This window comes from Ochlerotatus camptorhynchus, unplaced genomic scaffold (assembly GCF_037179485.1).
Source record: "Ochlerotatus camptorhynchus isolate MF236.1 unplaced genomic scaffold, CSIRO-AGI_Acam_v1.1 ptg000144l, whole genome shotgun sequence".
Taxonomy (NCBI): Eukaryota; Metazoa; Arthropoda; class Insecta; order Diptera; family Culicidae; genus Ochlerotatus; species Ochlerotatus camptorhynchus.
The window spans coordinates 2420209-2433142 of NW_027040634.1; the positions used below are offsets into that span (position 1 = coordinate 2420209).

General features: G+C 38.1%; 2 protein-coding genes across 2 annotated transcripts; one reads left to right on the forward strand and one right to left on the reverse strand.

Moving 5' to 3' along the window:
• The first annotated feature begins 2269 nt into the window (after positions 1 to 2269).
• LOC135700930 (facilitated trehalose transporter Tret1-like) lies at positions 2270 to 3735 on the forward strand. Its single transcript, XM_065221601.1, has 2 exons — positions 2270 to 2327; positions 2387 to 3735. Exons 1-2 carry the CDS (start codon positions 2270 to 2272, stop codon positions 3733 to 3735), a joined length of 1407 nt encoding a protein of 468 aa, XP_065077673.1.
• Positions 3736 to 7003: 3268 nt separating this feature from the next.
• LOC135700931 (facilitated trehalose transporter Tret1-like) lies at positions 7004 to 8469 on the reverse strand. The gene is made up of 2 exons (XM_065221602.1): positions 8412 to 8469; positions 7004 to 8352 (listed from the first exon to the last, which is right to left on the reverse strand). Exons 1-2 carry the CDS (start codon positions 8467 to 8469, stop codon positions 7004 to 7006), a joined length of 1407 nt encoding a protein of 468 aa, XP_065077674.1.
• Positions 8470 to 12934: the final 4465 nt, after the last annotated feature.

Below are 12934 nucleotides of genomic sequence, written 5' to 3' on the forward strand. Positions count from 1 at the left end.
AGTTTCACCCAACCTTAACTTATATTTGCACATTTTTAATTATTTTCATGATTTTTAGAATAAATCATGTTAAATAATCATCCAATATTTCAGGTCTATTCTTAAGTTTTCAGGAATGTTGTTTAGGAATTATATAAGATATATAAACTATATTAGATATATAAATAGTTTATTAATTAACATAGGATGTACCGTGAACGTGGGTTATTCCGCGTGAGCTGTAATTCCGCGAACTTGTCATTTATTTACCAAATTGGTATATCGAATGTTGTAACTTTTGGACACGACATAGAAAATACACAGGACAACATGATAACGCATGCAGATACATACTCGTGTGGAATAACCAAAGCTCACGGTAGGCAGTTTCTAAAAAAAAAATTTAATGCTGATGTTTCGGTAAACATTCATAAATGAAAATCATGCATATAATTATAAATTTTCGATACGTGTAGGTATGCGAAACACTGATGGTATTTATTTTATTTTAAAGTTGAAAATGTGATTATGCTTGTGATTTCGTAGAAAATGTAAATCCTTATAAACAAATTGGTGACTGCAAAAGATACATTTTTTATTCAGTTTGAAATCGATTTTATATCACACACGAAAATTTAAACAAAATGGCAACACTGCATGCGCGAAGGTGTATTGTGAGTCAGTCGGTCTAAATGACGAACGTTCTCCCCAGGAGACTGGCAACCCCATATCAATCCTATATATACGTCTGACAGTAGGCAAGATCAAGATAATTACGGCTCGCCTGACGTATACATGGTACAACGGGACGGAAAATCGTGTTGTAAGCAGAAAGACAACCCGCATAAACAATAACCATAAGATGCGCCTAACCACCAATTCGGGATATCATCCAAATTTTATGTGGTATGGTCGCACCATCTAAGATATCGTCAGTATATGGTACACGTTTATTAGGGAAGAGCAGATGATAGCATCAAAAACATGACCGCCAGCCAGGCCCCTGGTTCTCCCTCTTCTTGGATAGGGGAAGAATATTGACGAAGTGAAATGAAAATCAGTTTTTCGACAATAATCGTCATCAATCCAACGTCATCAAAATTACCTTTTCAATAGTATTGTCAGTATGTCAATTTATTGTCAATATATTGATCCGTGTAACAAGCGCTTAAGCGTGTTGTAAATCATGTTTTCAATAATTATGTATTGATAATATTGTAAGAAAAATTGACAATACGATGTGTGTCAATACATTGACATGTGTAATGGGCGCTTTTGTCTACGAAAATCAAGCGTGATCTTGTTCTGTGGTGAGATTTGAATTTTTGGAGTTTTCAAGTCCTACACTCAAAAAATTCCACACGTTTGATCGAAGTGTTTAAACACTTGATTTTTTAAATGCACAATCACATTTACTTAAAGTGTATTTCACCTTAGTTCAATGTGTTATACACGTTAATTTCTAGTGTTTCAAACTTTGAAAAGTTGAAAATCTTTCACTATCTATTCAAGTGTATTGCACATTGAATCACACTACTGTTCAAAACAGATGGATTTAAAGTGTTTTCCATTTCAATACGATGTGAATTGCTTGCTCAGAAAGGTAAACATCGAAAACTAGAGTTGTGACTTTATCCTATCAAGCCGCCTCATATATGAGAACAATCGTGGCGCAGTGAGATCGAACGAAGACTCCGACAGCAGCACACCCCAACAGTCCATGATCGAATCCATGATCAGGCCCATTAAAAAGATATGTGAAAGCTCTGACCTCTGAAATTTGTTTATATATTTGTCGATTCATTTTTAGAGTCGGTAAAGTAGAAGTCGATAAAGTAGAATATTGTAGAATATTGAACTATGATGTGCAAAGCTATTGATATCACCATATGAGGCACATAGAATCCAAGTATGTCACAATTCCAATCCATAGTGTTCAGGCATGGTTCATAGCATAAGATTCACACATGAAATGGATGTGTTTCACAATAAGCGCAAAATTAAGTGTGAGACACATGATGATGACGTGGGCAATTTTTTGAGTGTATCATACTGGCAATGATGTGCAAAGTAAGGCCAAATAGAAATAGGATAGTGAGACTGCCATAAACAATACATCTATCGCCCATGGCACAATCGAAATTCTATCGCGCATCACTTGAACTGCACTATCTGCGGAAATTGGATTGATAACCATAGCTTACCGAAAATTTGGAATCAAACCATCATTTCATCATGCCATATGAAAATAATACTTCCTTCAATACAGTTCGTGCAGTTCAGTCAGGAAATGTCTGTCTCACAGCTTTTGAAAGCTCACTTCAATGAATACCTGGCGGCGCTGGCTGGTACGTTTGGCGAAACACGCAAATTTCCTTCTCAATCTACAACTATCCTACAATTTCAGTATCTTCTGCACTGTTCATGGTTATACTATGTATGAGCTGGAGTTCTCCAGCTCTTCCGAAGCTATTGGCGGAGGATTCACCTATTCCGATCACCGCTGATGACGGATCCTGGATAGTGGCGATGATTTCGATAGGACTGACCCTGGGACCGTTTGTAACGGCGAAGGCAGCCGATGGGATCGGTAGAAAGCGCACCCTGCTGTGTGCTGCCATTCCCGTAACGACAGGATGGCTATTGATGGCGTTTGGCAACTCGGTTGGATACTTGTACTTGGCACGATTTTTGTTTGGATTATCTTCCGGGATGGTATTTTCAGTGAAACCTTTGTATCTTGGCGAAAGCTGCTCGCAAAATATCCGTGGTTCAGCAGTGGTGTTATGCGATGTATGTAGCAAGCTGGCAGTCATCGTAATGTACGGGATTGGCCCGCACGTTGAATTCAGAACTCTTGCTTGGATTGGCATGATTGGTCCGATCGTATTTGTTCTTTCCTTCATGTGGATGCCCGAGTCTCCACATTTTCTGCTGAGTAAAGGAAAATTCAAGGAAGCTGAGAGTAGTTTAGCGTGGCTTCGCCGTTCCAGCAATGTGACCAAGGAACTCGAAGCGATGAAAGAATTTGTGCAACGTTCCAAACATGAAAGCGGTTCATTCTGGCGAATGTTCGCTCCTGCTTATCGCAAAAATATACGCATCGTGTGGATTCTACTGTTTGGCATGAGCTTTACTGGTGTGTTCATGATCATGGCATATGCTCAAACGATCTTCATACAAATATCAAGTGACATTAAGCCCTCAGCGATGTCGCTGATCTTCGGAATCATCCAAACATTGTCTTCAGCACTCGCAGCATTGACCATCGATCGAGTGGGACGGCGACCACTGTTGCTCTTTTCGACAGGCGGAACCACGCTGGGACTTTTGGTTATATGTGTGTATTTTACAATTTCCACCGAAAACGATGCACCATTCTTGGGCTGGATGGCATTCATCGCAATGTTGTTGGTTGTGGTATCCTTCGGTATGGGTTTGCTCGTTATTCCTCCCATTTATGATGCTGAAGTACTTCCGATACCAATTCGAGCATATACCAACGCTACCAGTACCAGTATCTTTGGTTTGGCATATTTCATGAATATGAAACTGTTTCAAATCTTAACGGACAACGTTGGGGCTTACGTTCCTTTCGCAGGATATACCGTAGCTGGGTTGATTACAGGTGTATTGATCTACATTTACGTGCCAGAGACGAAGGGAAGGTCTTTGGAAGAAATTGAGCACATGATTGCAAAGGGGCAGGTGAAAGCGGTCAAACGTGCGAGTGATGTGGAACTGTTCAATGGTTGATTTAAAATTTGATAATTTTGTATGTGATAAGTTTCGAGAGGTTTTGTAGCAAGAAATAATTAATAACATTTGAATCTTTGATAGTTTGAAAGAATTGACCTTCACTAAAACGTTTGATAGGGATACACAATCAGCATCATAATCAGCTATTACTGCTTTTTGATACCTGAAATTTACTACATTGTAAATGCGGTGTGTTTGTAAATAACTGATAACAACAGAACACGGTAGTTGATAAAATAATTTCCCTTGGACATATTCCATAATGTCAAGCTTACGCACTATCGTTATCTATCCGGTTTGAAGCAGATTGTAGTGTTAAGCCATAGTCATACTTAAATGTCAAGTCTGCCGTGTATTATTATTATTCTTATCTTGGCGCAAGCATAAGAGATGATTGAATCCAAAATGATGTATTTCACAACATTGTCCATTAAAGCAAGATAACCAGGTGGTTGAGTGGCTATCTGGTATTATAAATTTAATATGTTTTAATCAGTAAGCGACTTTGCAGTCAATATTAGCTGTGTATGAGAAAGATATAATAAACTGAGCGAGATAATTCTTTGATAACTTTTATTCAAGGAGTATATAAGAGTAAATTTTACACATAGTTCTTGATAGAGGTGGAATTAAGGTGTAACAGCTTTTGTAAACAATGACTTCTCTCGATGATTTCTCAAGGCTCGCCAACGCATTCCAACATAACCAATGGGAAGGAGAAGTCTTCCCCTACCCGATGGGGACGTTGATTTGAGTGGGCGAGCCTTGGCTTTCTAGAAATCATCGAGAGAAGTCATTGTTTACAAAAGCAGTTACGCCCTTATTCCAGCTCTATCTAGAGTTTATCTTGGAGAAATCGTCCGCAAGAATGAAGCATTAGACTGATGCATAATGTGAAATTTTTGTTCCGCAGTGCTTAAACGATTCCAAATCGGCTTCCAAAATTTGAACTCCTTTGATAAGAAACATACTTGGCACAAACCATTTGATGTTTATATGGAAATTTCTATGGAAAAAACAATTCTTTGTTCATATCTATCTAACAATTCATCATATTACTCTCCTTCAAAAAATGATAGCACTTGTAGGAAACTTTCAGCCACAAATTTTCTAAATATCCCTTTTTGATAAAATGCAAGTAATCAAAGTTTACCTGCTAAGCAGGCAACATTGGTGTTTCTGGTGCATGGAATAGAGCACAAACATCATGGCTACTATGTCACACTGCGGAATAAAGTGTTGCCCATAAAACTGCAGCTCGATCATGCCATAACATTATCAATCTCTTAATTAATTAATAGCTATTTAATTTGACGCTTGGCTTAAAAACGATCTAAAACTTATGCTGTATATGACATATTCTGCACAAACGATACTTTCTGCCCCTCCCCATTCATATAATTCGGAAGGAGCTATTTTGAGTGCAGAATGTGAGCTATTTTGAGTGCAGAATGTGTAAAGAAGGAGGGACTTCGGATGTTAATCAAAATGCATATATAGAGGTACCAGACATGTTTTGCACTGCACTGTCCTCTGTGAACAATTATCGGAAAACAAATCGGTCCCCGGGATACGATCTACAGTAGTGGAATTTCCACTGTTCCTTCTTTAGTGTTTTAATATGCCATTTATTGTTATTGTTTACGTTAGGTATAGTTTGTTTTGTAGAGCAATTTTCGCTATGGAAATTAATTGTCCGTGGCTTAATATTAAGAGTAGAAAATTTATATGCCATTAGTCCATAAGTGTTCGTACCAGAGACGATGTTTTATAAGATACGCGCGGAGAGAATAAAAGTAAATCTGGTTGCACGGCCAATAAAGTTATTTTGTCTGCAATGTTTGGCAACAAGCAATTTTGTGTTTATTTCGAGTGACTTTTAATTTGAGGGAATATCTTTTTCATCGTTTCGGTAGTATCGGTATTCAATCGAAGTATTTGAATAATACATTTTGACAACACTGAGTCAAACCAAATATACTTTTTACTTTATTTAATTACTTTATTTGTACAGGCTCAATCGAATAAACTTTACAGAGCCAAGTTATCATTTTCTTTATACATTATAAATGTCTTAAATCTAAAATTAAAGGATTGGAACTGATTACTCGCGGTCTTCTCGAGGTTATTGGTTGACAATTGTTTGGATCGGGAGAGGGAAAAAGTGATTTGGAATATGATTTATGATTCAAAAATTTCACTTTTTCTAAAACATATACTTAATCCTATCGACTTTATATCAACTCTGTAATTATACAATTATTACAGAAACAAATCTACAAAAAAAAAAATACACACACACATACAAAACACAAACTAAACACAAGGTTAATCAAACTTACAATCTATGGTTAATATTCTTCAAGAAAACATATATGAGTTGCATAAACTCCAGATCGCGTCGAGCCAAAATATCCCGAACTGGAACATTAGGTTGTCTACTATAACCAAATATACTACACAGCAGTTAAATATTAACCGCCATCGCAATACTCCTCACGCTTTCCTCTTGAAGCGCTCGTATTTATTTACATTGCTCGATTGGAACCGCGTTTGACGGTTCGATTGGAACTTTTGGCTTCAGTCTTCGCGCGTCTCTTATTAAAAATCGTCTCTGGTTCGTACTACCTTCAAGCAGGCAAGATGTCTCTAGGAGGCAATAAACAGAATTAAAGTCATGGAAATTACGATTGTTCTATTCATGGTCCTGAAAGCTCCCCTTTTCTGTAAATGTGTTGAGACAATTGTCATGACACGAGCAAAAGTTAGGCTTCACTAAATGTCAATGCATTTAAATATATATTTTCACCTATCGCACGGCGTAAATAACGGCTTAATTGATAAATATGGAACTCTACTATCAGCTTCAAACTGGATAGATAACGGCTGGAAGTAAACAAGGTGATATTGGAATATTTTCAACAAATTTCTCACTCACTGTTTTTTTTTTTGTGAACACCGTTCCCACATAATGTTAACGCTTACGTAATGTACATTTTACCTAATGCCATGTGCAGTAATAGCTGATTTCGTTACGTATTTCCTTATTATTACATTAAGGAAAATTCTTTCAAACTATCATATATTAAAACATTGCCGATCACATGACGGTAGGGTAAACGCTCCTATAGTTGCGATACGTTAGAAGCGTTAGGTTCCTATAGTTATTTATTGAGCCTCTATGCAAAACTATAGGAACCTAACGCTTCTAACGTACCGCAACTATAGGAGCGTTTCCCCTATTTAATTTAAGTTTATTTTTTAATCAGTCTTTGCGTAATTCCACATCACTCACACGTTTCTCCGCTCTCACTTGCCCTTTTGCAATCATCTGTTCAATATCTTCCAAAGACATTCCTTTCGTCTCTGGCACGTATAGATAGATCAATACACCTGTAATCAACCCGGCCACGGTATATCCCGCAAACGGAACATAAGTACCAACGTAGTCCGTTAAGACCTGGAACAGTTTTAGGTTCATGAAATGTGCCAAACCTAAGACACTGGTACTGGTAGCGTTGGTATATGCACGGATCGGTCTCGGAAGCACTTCAGCACCATAAATGGGAGGAATAACGAGCAACCCCATATCGAACGATGCGACAACCACCAGCAGTGCGATGAATGCCATCCAGCCCAAGAATGGTGCATCGTTCTCCGAGGAAGTTGCAAAATACACACAGACCACCAAAAGTCCCAGTGTGGTTCCGGTTGCCGAAAAGAGCAACAATGGCCGTCGGCCTACTCGATCGATGGTCAGGAATGTAATCACGGTGGCCAAAGCCTGGATGACTCCAAGGATAAGCGACATCTCAGCGGGTTCTATGTCGCTTGATATTTTCATAAAGATTGTTTGAGCATATGCCTTGATCATGAACACACCAGTAAAGGTCAACCCAAAATATATGATGCACATGATGCGTATATTTTTGCGATATACGGGAGCGAACATTCTCAAGAATGAACCGCTTTCATGGTTGGAACGTTGCACAAATACTTTCATCACTTCGAGCTCCTTGGTCACATTGCTGGAACGGCGAAGCCACAATAAACTACTCTCAGCTTCCTTGAATTTTCCTTTACTCAGCAAAAAATGTGGAGACTCGGGCATCCACATGAAGGAAAGAACAAATACGATCGGACCAATCATACCAATCCAAGCCAGAGTCCTGAATGCAACATGTGGGCCAATCCCGTACATCACTATTGCTGCCAGCTTGCCACAGACTCCAGACAGAATCACTGCTGAACCACGGATATTCGGTGAGAAGGTTTCACCGAAATACAAAGGTTTCACGGAGAACACCGTTCCGTAAGATAATCCAAACAAAAATCGTGCCAAGTATAAGCATAGAACCGTGTTGCCAAACGCCATCAGTAGCCATCCTGCCATAATAGGAACGGCAGAAAACAGCAAGGTGCGTTTTCGACCGATCCTATCGGCTGCCTTCGCGGCTACAAACGGTCCTAGGATCAGTCCTATCGAAATAATCGCCACTATCCAGGATCCCTCGTCAGGGGTGATAGGGATAGGTGAGTCCTCTGCCAATAGCTTCGGCAGGGCTGGAGAACTCCAGCTCATGCATAGTAATATCATGAATAACGCAGTAGCAACTGAAATTGTAGGATAATTGTAGATTGAGAAGCAAATTTGCGTGTTTCGCCAAATGTACCAGCCAGCGCCGCCAGGTATTCATTGAAATGAGCTTTCAAAAGCTGTGAGAAAGACATTTTCTGTCTGATTTCACGCACTGTATTGAAGGAAGTACTGTTTCCTCATGACACGATGAATTGATAGTTTGGTTTCAAGTTAACGTTCGGCTATGGTTATCAATCAAATGCGGCAGATAGTACACTTCAACTGATGCGCAATCGACAGTCGATTATTTCAACTTTGTAGATGTACAGTTTATGACAGTCTCTTAGCTATCTATATTTGGCCTTACTTTGCATTACACTGGTTGAAAACAAATGGAACACATATCTGTTTTCATTTCGACTTAAAGTGTGTAACACTTACAAATTATTATCGAACTAAAAAAAAAGGCTTAAGCACAAAAGAAAAGGGCAATCACTTGATCTCCTTTCTGATGCAATTCAATTGAGCGATCAATTTGATATGCTTACGGATGATGAGAATGAACCATCGTCCAGACAAAATTCCATTAAACATTACCGAATTAATTCCAAAAACGAAAAGGGTCCCCCTATTGTTATAACCACTTCCGATTTTCATGCTCTTCACATGTAACTTTTGACCTTCGTTCAATTTAAGTTTTCACTTCAAATTGGCCCGACGGTGAATGCAGTGTATTGGCTGAAATCTTGGATGGATTCAAAGGTCTTTTCAAGAACATTTTTTACTAACTAAACCAAAACTGAACGTGTGTTCAAGCTAGTCTTAAAAGGTCTGCCCAGTGGTGAATCCCTAGATCAAGTAATCAAAATGAAATTGAAATCCCGTTCTGGAAATTCACGCAACGGGGTTTCTAATGACTTTTATTTAGTTCACTTCATGTCTAGTGAACTAAACAACTTTAAGGGGATAGACCTTAGAAAGAAAAAAAAAACTAGCCTTATGCCAAGTGAAGTCACGGAACTAAACATTGCTACATGCCAGCTTCAGCAGTGGTGATTCCTCTCACACAAAAGACGACCGTCCAGTGAAGAAGATCTTAAGAAAATTTAAATGTTCAAATTTTGGTGAAAATCACAAATCCAATTTTTGGGAATGGATGACCCGCAAAGCGAATGTACAATCTAGTTCCAATTGGCAGGTAGAAAACGCTCCACGTTCCCGATCAGGTACTAATTTCTCTGCTGTTAACAACGGTCAGCAAGGAATAAATTCTACATTCGTACGTCTGTAGGTACAGATATCACCCCTGCTTCATATTTTTCTTCTATACCTGCTCCCCTCGCTGCTAACTATGTTCAGCGAGTAAATGGAGCTACCTATTACAGTTGGAAGAAATCAAAATTCTAGCCAAATGATCGTCTTGATGGAGCATGTGGTGGCGTTGCCATCATTGTTCATGGACGTATCAAGCATCAAATTATTTCTTCGTTAGAAACCAAAGTTTTCGAAACATTTAAAGCTGCCTATTTGCCATTCCAATGCACAGGTCAGCAAAAGAACTTTCGCAAGGGTGACGTTCAGAAACTTATCCGTCATAGGTCTAAATTCTTCATCATTGATGATTTTTAATGCAAAACACCGCTCTTGGAATAATGTTCAAAGCAATTCCAATGGTATAATTCTGATTGATGATTGTTCTGCAGGTTATTACACTATTCAATATCCAAACAGCCCAACATGCTTTTCTTCAGCAAGAAATCCCTCAACTATTGATTTGGTCTTAACTGATCCATGTCAACTTTATAGCTGTAACCTTTGTAATATTCCAAGAAATAATTTCCAATCCCAACAACTCTATTTTTATTACCATAGAGCTGATTGGGAGCAGTATCGAACATTTATGAAATATAGCTTTTATCCAATCATTCCTTTGCATACCAAAGATGATGTTAACTATGCTGTTGAATCTCTAACTACTTCTATAGTTGAAGCAAGATATGCCTCAGTACCAGTAAGCGAGGTTAAATTCGATTTTATTATATTAGACGATGATCTTCAGCTCTTGATCCGTCTTAAAAATGTCCGTAGGAGACAATATCAAAGAATACGCGATCTTGCCATGAAAGTTATCTGGCGGGATTTGCAAAAACAAATTTAAAAGCGATTCTCTGCCCTGAGGAACAAACCTTTTGAAAATAATGTGTCTAAATTAGACCCGAGTTCCAAAACCTTTTGGAAATTGAAAAAAAAAAATGAAAAAAAACCTCAAAAGCCTATTCCATCGCTTAAAGAAGGTGGTAAAATTACGAATAAGCTCAGAAACTTGCTAAGAAATTCGAGATGTTCCATTATTGCAGTTTGGGTCTTACTAGTCCTATTGAGAATCATGTTGCTCGGGATTATCTGAATATATTCTCACGGGAAAATATTTTTGATGATTCCAGGGGACTGATTTGGATGACTTTAGATCTATAACTAAAAAGTTTCATAATATGAAAGCTTAAGGTGATGATGGAAATTTCTATATCCTCATCAAAAAACTCCCAGAGAGTACCTTGTCTTTCTTGGTAAAATTATTTAACAGATGTTTCCATTTGGCATACTTTCCTGATAAATGGAAAAATGCAAAAGTTGTTCCAATTTTGAAGCCGGATAAAAATCCAGCTGAAGCTTCTAGTTACGGTCCAATAAGTTCGCTTTCTCCAATAAGTAAACTTTTTGAAAAGATAATTTTGATTAGAATTAAACTTCACATCAAAACGAACTAGATATTTTGCAGATGAGCAGTTTTGATTTCGCCATGGGCATTCAACTACTCGTCATCTCTTAAAAGTTACGAATTTAATTCGTTCAAACAAATCTGAAGGCTGCTCAACTGGAGTTGCTCTTCTAGACATAGAAAAAGCATTCGACAGTGTTTGGCATGAAGGTTTGATTGCTAAATTGAAAAAGTTTGATTTTCCACTTTACATTATGATATTAGTTCAGAATTATTTAACTGACGGAACTCTGCAGGTAAATTATCAAAATTCCAAATCTAATCAACTACCTGTTAGAGCAGGAGTTCCTCAGGCTAGCATTCTTGGGCCTATATTGTATAACATTTTCACTTCGGACCTCCCTGATTTGCCTCAGGGTTGCCACAAATCTTTGTTCGCTGATGATACAGGCATTTCCGCTAAAGGAAGAAGTCTTCGTGTTATTTGCAGCAGACTGCAGAAAAGTTTAGATATTTTCTCTTCTTATTTACAAAAATGGAAGATTTCTCCCAACGCTTCCAAAACTCAACTTATAATATTTCCACATAAGCCTAGAGCTTCCTTTTTGAAACCTAGTAATAGCCACGTAGTCACTATGAACGGAGTTCCAATTTCCTGGTCAAACGAAGTGAATTATCTTGAATTAGTACTTGACCAAAAATTAACCTATAAAGATCACATTGAAGGCATTCAAGCCAAATGTAACAAATATATAAAATGTTTGTATCCTCTTATAAACAGGAAATCCAAACTTTGCCTGACGAATAAACATCTTATATCTTAACTGATATCTTAACAACTATGAGGGTTTCAAAATATGGAAAGAGGAAAAGGTTTTACTGCTGACTGTGAGGTCACAGTTAAGGTATGCGTACATAAACTGTGTCATAACAACTAGGACACAGAAAGCAACTAGGACATAGCTAGATAAGATTAAGCTAGCTAGATAAGATTAAGTTTTTAGTTTTAATATGTCAATTGGTATACTGACTAGCAATGGGCGATCTTGAATCGAAATATTCAAAACAAAAATCAACTGGATCGATCCTTTTCATTCGATTTTTGTTTCGATCCAACAATAAAAATATCAGTGCATTTGAATTTGCAATTTAATATTGACCTGTACCTGGAGTCTTCAGCTCACGTTTGGGCAGTTAAAATTATGTTTGAGCAGATCTCTAGTACCGAAAGAGTATACGAAGATATGCACACACCTGTCCCCCTACCAAAACGAACCGGAGGCCTGTGGCATATTCATGACGAAATGGTAAAGAAAGTTATTAATCTACATATGCACAAACATTCACTTCTTATGACATATATCAGAATCATCCATTCTCTGCTATGTCAGAACTGGATCACCATGGGGGCATATCGGTAGAATTACAAAATTTCTTGCATCAGCCTGTTTTCCCACGTTCTGTCGATCCTTTCGAGCATGTGAGAAAATCCGTAGTGTATATCCCCATGTATACCCCATTGCTCTAGACTATTTATCAAAAATGGTAGCAAGTGTTCCGTCAGAGAGGCTATTCTTCAAAACTGGTGAAACCATTCAGAAGCCATATCAGCTCAATGCAAAACGCATGGCTCAATTAGCTTTCGGATGAGTTTTGGGATATTTATGAATTAAGTACCTCCGGTACTTTCCTGCTTTTACACACCCGGTGCCGGTGGTGTAGTGGTAAGCGTGATTACCTCTCACCCCAGCAGACCTGGGAAGTAAAGCCGTTGGTCCCCGGGTCATGAGTTGATGAGTCGATAGGTAGGGTCCAGGTGTGGGAGCTCAGCACGGAAACCAAAATCGACGGAAAACAAAATCAAGGAAAAAAAACCTGTTGAATCACTTACCTAATCA

What these genes read in the sequence shown, in the direction of transcription:
- LOC135700930 (XM_065221601.1), top strand. Translation starts at nt 2,270, where the DNA reads ATGTCTGTCTCACAGCTTTTGAAAGCTCACTTCAATGAATACCTGGCG. An exon ending in ATACCTGGCGGCGCTGGCTG is followed by an intron (nt 2,328 to 2,386) that starts GTACGTTTGGCG and finishes CTACAATTTCAG; the next exon opens with TATCTTCTGCACTGTTCATG.
- LOC135700931 (XM_065221602.1), bottom strand. Translation starts at nt 8,469, where the DNA reads ATGTCTTTCTCACAGCTTTTGAAAGCTCATTTCAATGAATACCTGGCG. An exon ending in ATACCTGGCGGCGCTGGCTG is followed by an intron (nt 8,353 to 8,411) that starts GTACATTTGGCG and finishes CTACAATTTCAG; the next exon opens with TTGCTACTGCGTTATTCATG.